The sequence below is a fragment of the Sinocyclocheilus anshuiensis genome, unplaced genomic scaffold (genome assembly GCF_001515605.1).
Source record: "Sinocyclocheilus anshuiensis isolate Anshui unplaced genomic scaffold, SAMN03320099.WGS_v1.1 scaffold11, whole genome shotgun sequence".
Classification (NCBI taxonomy): domain Eukaryota; kingdom Metazoa; phylum Chordata; class Actinopteri; order Cypriniformes; family Cyprinidae; genus Sinocyclocheilus; species Sinocyclocheilus anshuiensis.
This window is the reverse complement of record NW_015551076.1, coordinates 374,162-388,007: the sequence shown is the minus strand read 5'-3', so window position 1 is coordinate 388,007 and position 13,846 is coordinate 374,162. Positions and strand designations below refer to the sequence as shown.

Sequence of the window (13,846 nt, the reverse complement as noted above, 5' to 3'; positions counted from 1 at the left end):
GAGTTATATTAAAAATTGTCTTTGATCTTTCAAGCTCTATCGTTGCACTCAGCGGGTGTTGCATTCCTTCGGTTCAAAAGACGTGATATAAAAAGCACCCTTCCACAAAAAAAAGTGTCTCACACGTCTCGGGGGGTGAACAAAGGCCTCCTGTAGCGAATCGATGCGTTTTTGTAAGAAAAATATCCATATTCAAAACGTAATAATCACTTGAATCTAGCTTGCGCTCACTGTTTTAAACGGAAGCAGTTCCGGGGGAATTACGTATGAGGTCAGCTTTGCGCATGCGCGGCTCAGAAGTGACGCACGCGGAGAGATCGAAACAAAACAACGGTCACTTATTAGAAGTACAAAACGAGGATTTGTAAAGAAGAATGTCGGAGGATTTCGATATAAGCCAAGAGGAGACTGGTTTTCCTTTGCTAAAGTAAGGAAACTTTGCTTCTTTTGATCCTGTAAACAAACGTTGGTTTTCACGAGACGCACCGGCGCATGCGCAGCGCTGACCTCATATGTCATTCCCCCGGAACTGCTTCTGTGTACAACTGCTGGCGCAAGCTAGATTCAAGTACGTTTTACGTTTTGAATATGGATATTTTTCGTACAAAAACGCATCGATTTGCTACAGGAGGCCTTTCCCCGGAGCCAGACAATTTTTAATATAACTCCGACTGGATTCATCTGAAAGAAGAAAGTCATATACACCTAGGATGACTTCAGGGTGAGTAATTTATGGGCTAATTTAAATTTTTGGGTGAACTAACCCTTTAAGTCAAATCTATAGCACTAAAACACCATAGTACTGAAAAAAATGCCAATAAAGCATGTGGTTCACTTACAATCACGTATGTAAGCAAGCAGACAGCTCATCTCGAAAACAGCTAAATATTTTACCTCATTAATTATTCATGCCCAAGTGCATGATGGGAACAACGGGATCATGACTTTGATATTTACTTATAGCAATCTTTTAAAAAAAAAAAACAATCTTTGTAAAAATAACAAACAATTCCAAGTAAAATATACTTATAAGTTCAAACTTTTAATTTTACAAGCTTAAATTGAGTACTAATTTTGAATTTACTCTTTTTTTTTTCCATTCTTGCCAGAACTAAATTATTTAATGTAGAAATTACATTTGTTTTTCTGTAGCAATCTTTTAAAAAAAAAAAACAATCTTTGTAAAAATAACAAACAATTCCAAGTAAAATATACTTATAAGTTCAAACTTTTAATTTTACAAGCTTAAATTGAGTACTAATTTTGAATTTACTCTTTATTATTTAAGTTATTATTACTAAATTATTTAATGTAGAAATTACATTTGTTTTTCTGTAGTATTTACTTCACCACAAAATCATTTTTATCAGTGATGTAGCTCTAATTTGCCATCATCTCGCAACCATTTAAATTAATGTTTTAAAACATGTATCATTTAAAAACACTATGTAATCTTTAGAAAATCCCAAAATGAATATCTTTTTCATCAATGAACTAATCCTAACAGAATCCGATCACAAAAAAATTGTATGTTCCAACCCTCAGCTAAATTGAATTTAACTTATGTTAACTAATCATTTAGCTCTGAACTGAACAGATGAGATGTTCAAGTCTGTGAGGAAGGATCCTTTTTCTCCGAACTGCATGCTTCTAATAATCCCTAGAGAAAAAAAAAGTCCACAGTCTGATCCAGGAACACCATGCTGCCCGTCAGTACTGGTCAAATGTGCCATAGGGCCGAATTTGCAGCCTTTTCTACATACCACAATAACAAACAGACTGGCTCTTCGTTCAGAAATAGCCCTGTGGATCATGTGCGTAGAAGCCTGTTAAATCTGATCTGGCCTGCACATGTGAGGACTTGACAAACGCATGGCAACTGTTATGTAAAAAGTACAAAAGTTTCAAAAGTACAGGGTCCTTACTCAAGGGGAATTCAGGCTCACTAACTGTGCAGCCTCTTATTCTGTTACAAAGCCCACTGGAGGAACAAAAAGTAAAAAGCATCCAGTTGAAATTACCCTAGCTATCTCACTGAGTTGATGCGTGTGCATAGAAAGCAAAAGAAAGCGGCTTGATGCTTCTCACAAATGTCAATAATGTGGACGCACAGCCAGGCAGATGCTCACAGTCACACTAAATAGTCTGCTGGACAGTGTGTGCACATACTGACAAACCAGTTTAACACAACAAAGGAATAGTTTACCCCCAAAAAAATTATTTTGCTCACCCACAAGCCATCCAAAATATAGATGAGATTGTTTCTTTATCAGAACAGATTTGGAGAAATTTAGCATTACATCACTTGCTCACCCATTAATCCTCTGCAGTGAATGGGTGCCATCAGAATGAGCGTCAAAACATCTGATGGAAACATCACAATAATACACAAGTATTCCACAAGCCTCCAGTCCATCAATTAATGTCTTGTGAAGCGAAACTATAGTCCAAAAAGGCTAAAATTTGAGTCCTTAATCCAAAATATTACTTTACCCAGTGACTAAGTCATATCGTCTGAAACAAGAGAGAAATATGCACAACTCGAGCACCATTTACAAACAAGTCCAAAACAGTTCTAAACAAATATGGCAGTTGAGAGGACAACAGAGGATGTACTTTTTCCATGGGAGGAAACATTATTGTAGATTATTGACTGGTATTTTAGCTGGAAGCAATGGTTTAAAGTTAAAACGCCTAATAATGTATTTGTTTCTTAGAAACACAGCTTTTCACTTCACATAACTGATGGATTGGAGTGGTGTGGATTACTAGTGGATTATCGTGATGTTTTTGTCAGCTGTTTGGACTCTCATTCTGACGGCACCCATTCACTGCAGAGGATCCACTGGTGAGCAAGTGATGCAATGCTCAATTTCCCCAAATCAGTTCTGATGAAGAAACAAAGTCATCCACAACTTGGATGGCCTGAGGGTGAGTACATTTTCAGCAAATGTTCAATTTTGGGTGAACTATTTACGTATTTTGGAGTGTTTCTACTTATACTTGAGTCCGAAAATCATTAGTCCCAGTTGTGTTTACAATATAGAAACTTATATAACATGCTAGTATACATCATGTGTTACCCCCATTGCCCAGAATACTCTGGGTCTCATGAACCTCTCACGGTCAGTAGAACAGAAAACAACATGCAACACTTAAGTAACGCATGGAGAGGAACCCCAGCCAAGCTGAAGTATCAGATGCTTGAAGTTGCTTAACACTCAGCTGTGCCTCAGGGCAAAGACAGGGACACATGTGTCTGTCCAACTAAATAACAAACCATTTGCATATCCGGACCAGACATGTCTGGTATACAGCCAGTTCTGTCTGGGTGTGTGTTTATAGAATTACAATTAGTGAAATTAGGTTGTTTGATATGGTTAAGCTGCTTATGTATTAACAATATTTGAATGAATGCATATCATGATGTATAGTGTATAGTCTTCTTTAAAGTAATTTTGTACGTGCAGTAACTTATTTCCAGGTAATTTTGCAACTCACTGATGAGTATGTTGTATAATAATAAGATTCATAGGTGAAAACACGTTCTTATTTTGTAGGGTACAAGTTAACTAGAAATTATGTGCCATAAGGAAATATAACTATAGTTCAAAGATCAATAAAGTCAGATGTAACAATTGTTTTTCTTCTTATTATACCTGTTCAAGCACATTTCTGCACTCTGTAGAAAACAAATACATTGCATCGCTAATTAGAGGTAAAAATTGTGGTGCACAAAAAAAGTGCAAATATTTTTACACTACCATTCAAAAATACTATAAAAACAGTAATTGTGAAGTATTTTTACAATTAAAAAAAGTTTTCTATTTGATTATATTTTCAAATGTAATTCATTCCTATGATGGCAAAGCTGAATTAGTCATGATACATATTTTTCAAGATTTTTTGATGAAAAGAACAGCATTTATTTGAAAATAAATTTACTTTACTGTCACTTTTGATCAATTTAATGTGCCTTGCTCAATAAAATTATTAATTTCTTTAAAATAAGTCTTACTGACCCCAAACAATGGAGAGGCAGTGTATATTAATATATATTCTCCAAACAATTTTATTTTTATTTTATTATTAGTAGTGTATATAAAAATGTACCCTCCAAACAATTATATTTTATTTTATTCTTGTTATAGCTTTTTAGAATAATTAAAAAGAAAAACTACAATGACAGTCAAATATCCTTGCATGGAGGGTGTTGCTAGCGCCAAATTCCCTTCCTCAAATATTTACTTGAACTACTATGTAACAAACCACAAAACAGGTAATTGACAGAAATAGGCAAACCTTTTTAAAGTTTTCACTGGCTTCACGCTTACCTCTTTAATGGGTTCATCATCGTCTGGATGGTCGAGGCTTCTTGGCATGTGCCCCAAAGCTCCAAGGGTTTGATCCTCAGCTATGTCATAACCCAGTTCTCCTCCACTTCCCAACCTCATGCTTAGCTCTGATGGTTCCTCCACATCTTCAAGTCCTCCACCTTCCACAAGGAGACCCACTTGAGCTGGAATGGAGACTCCATTGTCAGGCTCCCTGTGGACCAACCAGGCTTCCAACTCCGCCGCTGGCACCTGCAGGCGGTCTAGGGAGCGAATCCAATTTAGAAGCCTGTGAGCTGTGAAGAACCCATTCAGATCTGCACTTTTTGGGTGCAGGTTATATCCATCCAGGATGTTTCGAAGACTGTGGAATTGAGTCCGAGTTAGAGCTGAATTTGGGCCCAGAATGATTTCGCTAAAAGGGGGCAGGTAGGGATCCACGTCCACACGCATCCCAGCCAGACTGAGAAGAATAGCTACTTGGATCAGGCCCTCTGTGAGGTACTTCTTCAGGTCCGGCATGGCCCAAACCAGTGCCAAGAGCAAAGAATGAGCCAAGTCAGTCTCAAATTGAATATGAGCGTGTTTGTGTCTGTGTATCCAGCTTTAGAATTTCAAAATTTTCTCCATGAAGAAAACTTTAGTTGATTTTTTTTTTTTTTTAGTTCATAGAACAAAAGAGAGAAAAATTTCACACAAAATCCTGAAACAGAAGAAAAGAATGATATAAGAATGTAAGTTTCACACATTCCCAGTTAATGTAGCCTAGCCTATAATGCTTTTATTTAAAAAAAAAAAAAAAGACATAAAACACTTAGAATGGTTTATTGTAAATGGAAATCATATTTTAGTTATAAAGGTTAATGAGCAGTAACATTGTTTACTGTACACTATAATATTTTCCGAAGTAAATAAAACAAATATTACTGGATTATGTTTTGTAAGAAAATAATATTTAAGTCTACTTCAAAATTGCATGTTTAATTCAGTGATAGGCTATACTTGCTGCTTTTTGTAATTAATAGTAAAGTTTACTAGCAATTTTCTAAGTGAAAATTCTTTCTACACCAGGTTTCTTAGGGTGTATTCACACCTGTCTTGTTTGGTTCGATTGAATTGAACTCAAGTTCGTTTCCCCCCTTGGTGCTGACCTTTTGGGCAGGTTTGAATACAGCAATCGCACTCGGGAGCGGACCAAACAACCGTACCGAGACCCAGCTGAAGAGGTGGTCTCGGTCCGCTTCCAAACGAACTCTGGTACGGTTCGTTTAAGGCAGGGGTGTCAAACTCAATTCCTGGAGGGCCGGAGCCCTGCAGAGTTTTGTTCCAACCCTGCTCCAACACACATACCATGTAGTTTTAAAATAAGTCTAAAGGACTTGATTAGTTGGATCAGGTGTGTTTAATTAGGGTTGAACCTAAACTCTGCAGGGCTCTGGCCCTCCAGGAACGGAGTTTGACACCCCTGGTTTAAGGTGTGAATATGACCCGACCTCGATCCGACCCAATTGCAGAAATCACGCTCAGAAACATGCAAGCTCACACATGTAGTGCTGTTGTTTGCGTTTCAGTGGCTTAAATCACTTGTTTTTAAACCACAATGCTTAAAAAATGCATGCAAATGATGAGTTTTTGTGACCATGGCACACAGAAACGTGACGTGAGCGCGCTAAATAGGCTAAAGCTTGCTGCAAAAGTTACCATGAATATGTTGGGGGGGAAATAGTAAAGAGATTTTTGAATTATTTATTAATTAACTAGTGTTTTCTGAGTCAGTGTCGCAAAGATGAAATTGATGATCCTGCTCGCCATCTCACCATGGACGCGAAGAGAAATGCATCTTTGCGGATTACATAATGAAAGAGTTTTTTTGGATTTGAATTATTTCGTTTTGTGGTCATTTAAAGCTTTCTATAGCTAGATATATTCATCGTGTCTGTAAGGAAAATATTCACTAAGTTTCGGTTCATTTTTGTGAAGCGCTCCTGTTCTACAGCGAGACGGCAAGCGCATCCTATTTGTTTTCTTTATTTTACAAAAGCACAATGTTTTGTTAATATTTTGATTGCACACAAATAAAAATAGACCCTTTACAGTTCCGAACGATGTATTATTCTTACCTGTATGAGCAAAAATGACGGCATATTTCATTTGTACGTACTTAGGCTACAACATCGTATAACATTGTCTCATATGATGCTCATAAGTTTCTTCATATTGCGTTAGTATCTGATAACACCAAATAAGTAAAAGAATAAAAATTGCTCTACAAAAGATCTCCATGATTAGCCTGTTTTTGCACTTCCTGTTGTCCCTGCTTGAGAATTTCTGTCCAATGAATGGATGACCTTAGCACACGTGTGGTTTTGTTTACAATTTCTGGTTCACTTGCAAAAAGGGCAGTGCGAAAGCGAACCGCACCAAACAAAAAAGAAAATTGTATTTGGTCCGGACCAAAGCAAGTGAACTAGCGGACTTTCCTGCTGTGAATACACCCTTAAGTGTAAAAGCGCGAAACATCATTGCATAATAATTACTACGTATTAAACGCATTGTTAAGTTGCTGGCTTCTGACTGGTCGATACAGCGTTCCAGCTGTGACCAGCGGTCAAAATTTCAAACATAGCCTAAAATGAACAATTGTACGGTGGACACGCGAAACTTCTAGAATGTTCTGTTATCTTGAACACAACACTCAAGATCATAAACAGCAATATTCAACGCGTGACACTCCCGTTGACCCCCTTTCTTTCTTTCCTCATAACCGGGCAACAGGCGACTGAGTAACCCCAAGATGTGACCGAAACGTTTCTCATGAAATAAACACTAGTGTTTCAGGGCAGCTAGAGTTGGAAAAAAATGAAATGTTACACATTTTAAGTAATAAAATATTGCAAAACATGCCTTTTTTCCCCTTTCATAACTCATAGCCTACAGGTGACGATCAGGATTAATAGCAATGCTACACACATTTACAGTTAACGCACGGCACAAACATCGTTACACTGATAAACTACAACTTCAGTTGCCTTGAACAGTTTTAAGTGATTAATCTTTTCATTTGCACAGTATATAGAGAGCTATTAGATTCATAACAGCTCGCATATCTGTGTTCACAATATCGGATGTTTATATTTATAAATGCTATAATGAAACATTACCTTGTTTGAGGACGAGAGGTCTCGTAGTCACTAGACAGACGTGAGAGCAGGATACTCCTCTTGGATGATCTGGTTCTGAATCACACAACTTCACATGCTCTATAACAGTGCGCGAGTGTATTTATAGGGCAGAAGCAAGCGGTGGAAAGTACTGGTCTCCTCCTCACAGGACGTCACGTGGTGAGACTTTCGCTTTTCTTTCGGTTGGAGTCAGTGTTTGGAAGAGATTGCAGATTTTTCCAATAACACCTCAGATGTGTTTTCTAGAGCTTTCGTGTTTATCTTTGGACCATGAAACTAGTGCCACGGAATAACTGACAGAAATCAAATAATACCTACTCTGAACTATTTTGTTATCTACACGTGCGTATAGGCTACATATATTGGCAAATTATGCAATGTGCGGTGATATTTAAAGGGACAGTTGACCCAAAAATGAAAATTCTGTCATCATTTACTCACCCTCCACTTGTTCCAAACCTGTATACGTTTATTTCTTCTGTTCAAAGCAAAAGAATATATTTTGAAGAATGCTAGTAAGCAAAATGTTAAAGGGATAGTTCACCCAATAATGAAAATTCTGTCATCGCATGTTGTTCCAAACCCATAAGACCTTTGTTCATCTTTGGACCACAAAACTAAAAAAAAAATAATAATGTTTTACTCTTGTGAACATGCATTGAAGACTGACACAGAAGAGAATAAATTGTTGAATAAAGTTATTTGTGTTTTCTTTGCACACAAAAAGTATTCTCGTAGCTTCATAAAATTAAGGTTGAACCACTGATGTCACATGGACTATTTTAATGATGTCCTTACTACCTTTCTGGACCTTGAACGTGTCAGTTGCATTGCTGTCTATGGAGGATCAGAAAGCTCTCGGATTTCATCAAAAATATCTTAATTTGTGTTCCGAAGATGAACGAAGGTCTTACGGGTTTGGAACGACATGAGGGTGAGTAATTAATTACAGAATTTTCATTTTGGGTGAACTATCCCTTTAATAGCCATTCACAGCTTTTTTCATACTGTGGAAGTCAATGGCTACCGTCAACTGTTTGGTTATCAACATTCTTCAAAAGAAACTCATGCAGGTTTGGGACAACTTAAGGGTGAGTAAATGATGTTATTTATTAATTTTATATTTCATTAATATTATTTTATATTTTATTTATTTATTATTATTAGCCTATTATTATTAATGCATATCATAATCTTGTACTGCAGTTATATCTGATCAAATGCACATTATTATTCTTTAGTTTGGGTTAAACGAATCAATTTTGCTTGGTTGGAACAGCAGCTAAGCTAATTATGTCTCTATTTGTTTCTCTGTTTTTGCCGTAACTAGGATTTACACAAGCTTCAGTCTGGATCCAGAACACCTGAGAAGAGATGATGGCAACCCCTCAGAGGACCTCAGATGATGCCAACCCTGAAACAACATACAGAACTACCACATTTTGCTATAAGTTTGATTGCATCATATAATAATTGCTGTTAATAGTGTTCATCGTCTGTTTGATTACGTCTTAAATTGATTTTTCTGTACATTTCTGCCATATGTACACTGACTGACAGTCACTGATAAGCTACCACTAAATATTGTAGAAACTTAATTTGCTGTAAAGTTGCTTTGCAACGATTTGTATCGTGAAAAGCGCTGTACAAATAAACTTGAATTGAATTGAATTGTTATTAGCCTATTATTATTATTATTATGTGACATTTTAATGAGTGTATTTACAGTAAGCTGTGTGTAAGCAAGCTTCGCCCCCTGATCCCTGAACCTTTTCAGCTTTGCTGCCCCCTGTCGCGCTGGTAAGAGGTGACGTTACATAATTCATTTGCTTACAGCAGCCGTTCATTATCTATTCATTGCAGATCCTGTTGGTACAAGACTTGAGGTTGGTGGCAGTCACGCGTAATGAAACTTGCTTGTGAAACGAGTTACTCATTAGAGCAAACAATGTGACGCCCAAAATTTAATTCTCAAGACTTCCCAATACACATTCAAGTGAGCAGCAGAGCGTAAGCGAGCATGCAATGGAAGCCGCCATTGTGGCTCCTGTACTGCAGCGCTGCTGAAGCAGAACGCTATGGTGGGTTTGAGCCAACATGGCGGCTCGAGGGCTGTAGTTGCAGACACGCCCCCTGTGAGTCAGAGGGTTTTAGGAGCGCTACTGTAATGACAGCTCAAAGCTGTCCACGTCAACACTGTGCTACCACCATGGACTCCGCGGCTCTGGTAGGATATGTGTGCCATTTAATCGCTGTTTTTAATCCCTTTACTCGTTGTAAACGTTGAAATAGTAGATCGACTGGCTTTGGTAGCTTGTACGCAGTTTTTGACTCAATAGAAAATATGTTTTCGACAGCAGCTATTTACTCTTTATAGTATTCTAAGCCTTCTCTTAAGAAACTATACATACTATATATACTACTGGAAATATGTCGTGTCTGGTATTATAAACGCTCGTGCCTGCATTTTTTTTTCTCGCCAAAACGAAATCGTTGTTGTCAGAAACCGATCCGGTCTCTCTTTGCGAGCGAACGAAAATGTATGAGAGCAAGCAATAACATTATTTTTTCCGATTATGAACGGATCATACATTGTAGTGCCTTTGTAATGTGTTCTCGGTTCTCGTGCACTACGGGTTTGTTTATATTCATTTTCCACTTGTGTTCAGTTTGTTCTGAAAGTTTTTTTCCGTCTACTCGTGGGAGATGTGGGTTTTCAAAGTGGGACGTGGATGCCACGTCCTCGACGCGTCTCTGCCGGAGCGGACGGAGCGCGTGATTGATTCCACAGGTGGACACTTGGAGGAGATCAGGGATATTGCTTGCCATGGACATTTTAATACTCTTACGAGTTGACCTATATGGACAACCTCAGTACTAACTGCAAATAATTAATACTGTAGCTGTAGAAAAATAGCAGCACCTCTGTTTGGCGGCGTTAGACTAAAGAAGTGCTTTTTATAGCTTTTTATTTCTTTAAGATTTTAAACACTATATAAGACGAAGAATGACTATATATATATATATAATTACATTATGCTTTTGAATACTGAATAGCCTATATTGGAAAATATTTTTAATATTTTGTATTTAAAAAGGTGATGCTAACAGGGTAGACAGTTTTACAGAAAATTCATGCATTACTATCCTTGTAAAAATACAAGGCTTTGCACTGTTTACACATAATCTTAAGGAACACAAAAGGAAACCCTTTCATGGAAGTAACCTTGGATGAAGATATGCTGCATATTTTATTGTTATATATAACAATTTATATTAGTGAAAGGGTCATTGGTAACACTTTTAATAGATGGATTTGCAGTGCAAGGTGTTACCGTGAAATAGATAACAGAGTTTAATTGTTGGAACCCTGAAGGTGCACATCGAGATTCTCTTATATTCCAACCAGATGATCTGAAAAGATGATCAGATGATACTTTTCTCCTTCTGTTCGCCTGGCTCAAGTTCTGTGATACACTCAGACTTTGAATCAGTGGTAGTCAGTGCATGACAGAACTTTGGCCCGGACGGACCCCAGTCATTTGAGAGCCACCAAACAGCTGCTTCTGACTAGACTTTCTCTTTTTATAGTATTTTCCTGTCTGTATCATGTAACTGTATTATTTCAAGGGTGTATTTATGACCTGAGATATGAAAAAAAAGTAATGTTGAATGTTTGAAAATAACGTTGATTTATTTTCAACCAGGAGCCCTCGCTCTACACTGTGAAGGCTGTCTTCATCTTAGACAACGATGGAAATAGACTTCTTTCAAAGGTGAATGTACCCTTCTAGAATATTCGTTCTTGTCATTGAAGATGAAAATATTCTTGCACTTTAGACATTTGGGTTATTTTCAAAAACAATGCAATTGTTAAACTATTGGCACATTCGCCATTCACTAATATATGGAAGAGAACAGAGATAGAATCTAATTACATATCTAGAAAGAGAAATGAAGGAACTTCATCTCAAAGAATAACATTTAAAAAAAAAATGTATTTATTTTATTTAAATTTGTATTCATTGAAATTCTATGACTTCTTTTTAGAGTAACAGAAACAACTATTAAATGAACTTTTATGCTACTTTATAATCAACACTTTATATCGATTGAGATGCAAAATCATGCTTCTATAAAAAAAAATCTGAATTCTGGCAGGGTTTAGCTTCATCACTAATTAAGCACACTTTCACCCGACAATCTGGAATTTTCCAAAAAGGAATGTATTTCGAAAAGTGTAAGAAAATTACAAGCATGTTTGTTAGAACAGTGTTGGAAATGAACTTTGCAACTCCACTCTGGAGGATCTCGTCTTTTACGTAGTCATTTTATGAAGAAAAAACAAACATGTGCAGACATGAAAAAGTGGAAATATGAGTTAAGCATTATGCATACATAGTCATGTACTATAACAAATTATCCCTGTGCTATTTCAGTACTATGATCCAGAACTCTATCCCTCAATGAAAGAGCAGAAGAATTTTGAAAAAAATGTCTTCAACAAAACACATAAAGCTGACCGTAAGTTCATTATTTAATAGCTCTTATTGTATTTTGCTTTTTACGAATCAATATGCTGCCAAATGTATTGCTTGTAGTGAGTAGACCTGATCGGCTGCTTTATGTTCCAACTCAAGCTCGTCAGATCAATGTTTCATAGTAAATTTGATTGTGCCGATTAGGACCACAACCGCTCTCAGAGTAAAATAATAAGCGTCCCAGATCAGTCCCTGATCAAGTTACTAGTTTACACTGGTCCTTGGTCATTGGAACTTGCATTTGCAAGCTTCCTCTGGGGCTTGCAGGTCAGATTACTGGAAAACTGGGTGGAGAACCTGTTCTAGAGTTCATAGATGTTTTTGTCACTTGCCCTGTGGGGTGAAGGAGTATGACACCGGTACAACAAAACCACCCTGATCCTTTCACCTGTTTAGGAGTTCACTGTTTTAACATGGTCAAAATACACACCTGTATCTGTCTCTTAAAGGTGAACCTGGAGAAATGTGAAACTGTCCGCTCTGTTTAAATTTCTTGGAGTTTGCTGTTATTCTTCAATCAGATATTCAGACAAACATACTGAGGTTTATCTAGGTGAAAAGGGCCAGAAATAGCTTTTGACCTGCAATTGTTTAGCTTCACATGAAACTTTCAGTAATCAGACACCCGGTCCTTTAAACACAGCGTCTCAAAGTAAAACACTGATCTGGGATCAGTTTTCCTAGTACATATTAGAAAAAATGAAACTGATCTTCAGTTAGCATTAAAATCGTATGTGATATTTTTTACTGCGCTGTATATTGCTTTCAATCATTGTAGTTTCTGTGGTCTCACTCTGTCTGTTATGTTGATCATTGAGTAACAAAATAAACTAGAAAAGTTTAATTTGATGAAAATAACTTTGATGCTGGCTTGACAAAGACTAAAAGTAGGGGTGTGCAATATTTATTGTCTATGACATAACACAATGATATGACAATATCATAATTGTTGTTTTAACAGTGTGCAATGTGTAGATTGTCACTCACTTTGCAAAAAAAAAAAAAAAAAGTCTTTTATTAGATATAACATAGTTAAGTAATCACGCAAGCAAGAATGCATTTTCCTGAATATCAGCATGTGTGCGTGAATTGCAAATGTGTTCAACAAACAAGACGTTATTGAGTGAGTTACATTTTAGACAGAATATTGTCTTTTTTAATATTTTGACAATGAAAGTAATTTAAAAAAAAGGGGGAATCTGGAGCGGAACACTTGTGAGTCTCAGAGAAACACTGTGGTGTTTCTTTCCTGAATGAATCTGTTTTTGAACTAATCAATTGAGTCAATGATTTAAAGGGGTCATATGATGTTGCTAAAAAGAACATTATTTTGTGTATTTGGTGTAATGAAATGGGTTTATGCGGTTTAAGGTTCAAAAAACACATTATTTTCCACATACTGTACATTATTGTTTCTCCTCTATGCCCCGCCTTTCTGAAACGCGTCGAATTTTACAAATCACAAACAGTGATTACAAAACAGTGTTGTAAATACAACTTAACCACTGATTTCTAGTCGTGTCCATTTTTGGAAGGCCAAACAAAGTAGTTTTGCTTTCACAACGAAACACAGCGTCACACACGGCGGCCTACAGTGAGCAGAGGCCGGGGGATAAAGTGAGGAACGGCCAGAGGGCTAGAGCGAGCAGAGGCGGTGGATTCGACGAAGGAGCGTCCGGAGGGCTTGCGGCAACCACACGTGACGACCCCGGGCTGGACTCCGCTTCGTCCACAGTGAAAGCCGATCCGGCGATCGACAGCGCAAAGTTGTAGTATTTCCTCAGTAACA

At 37.2% G+C, this 13,846-nt stretch overlaps 2 protein-coding genes across 10 annotated transcripts in view; one reads left to right on the top strand and one right to left on the bottom strand.

The window, feature by feature from the left end:
• Positions 1 to 6,174, bottom strand: part of LOC107662412 (nuclear factor erythroid 2-related factor 1-like) — a 14,250-nt gene extending 8,076 nt beyond the window's left edge. Inside the window, exons 1-2 of the mRNA XM_016452433.1 lie at positions 6,152 to 6,174; positions 4,335 to 4,938 (exon numbers count right to left, since the gene is read on the bottom strand). Of these exons, the coding sequence (XP_016307919.1) occupies positions 4,335 to 4,938; positions 6,152 to 6,174 (627 nt within the window). The remainder of the gene's footprint in view (positions 1 to 4,334; positions 4,939 to 6,151) is intronic.
• Positions 6,175 to 9,560: 3,386 nt separating this feature from the next.
• LOC107662379 (coatomer subunit zeta-1-like) overlaps positions 9,561 to 13,846 on the top strand; it is a 12,285-nt gene continuing 7,999 nt past the window's right edge. For 3 of the 9 annotated variants that reach the window (XR_001631207.1, XR_001631206.1, XM_016452373.1), the window contains exons 1-3: positions 9,562 to 9,743; positions 11,224 to 11,292; positions 11,956 to 12,040. Coding sequence is in view for 7 of the 9 variants with exons in the window: in XM_016452373.1 (XP_016307859.1) it covers positions 9,684 to 9,743; positions 11,224 to 11,292; positions 11,956 to 12,040 (214 nt within the window). In the remaining 2 variants the exon portion in view is untranslated. Of the gene's footprint in view, positions 9,744 to 11,223; positions 11,293 to 11,955; positions 12,041 to 13,846 lie in introns of all 9 variants that reach the window. The other 6 variants (XM_016452374.1, XM_016452367.1, XM_016452368.1 and 3 more) reach the window with 5 other exon arrangements.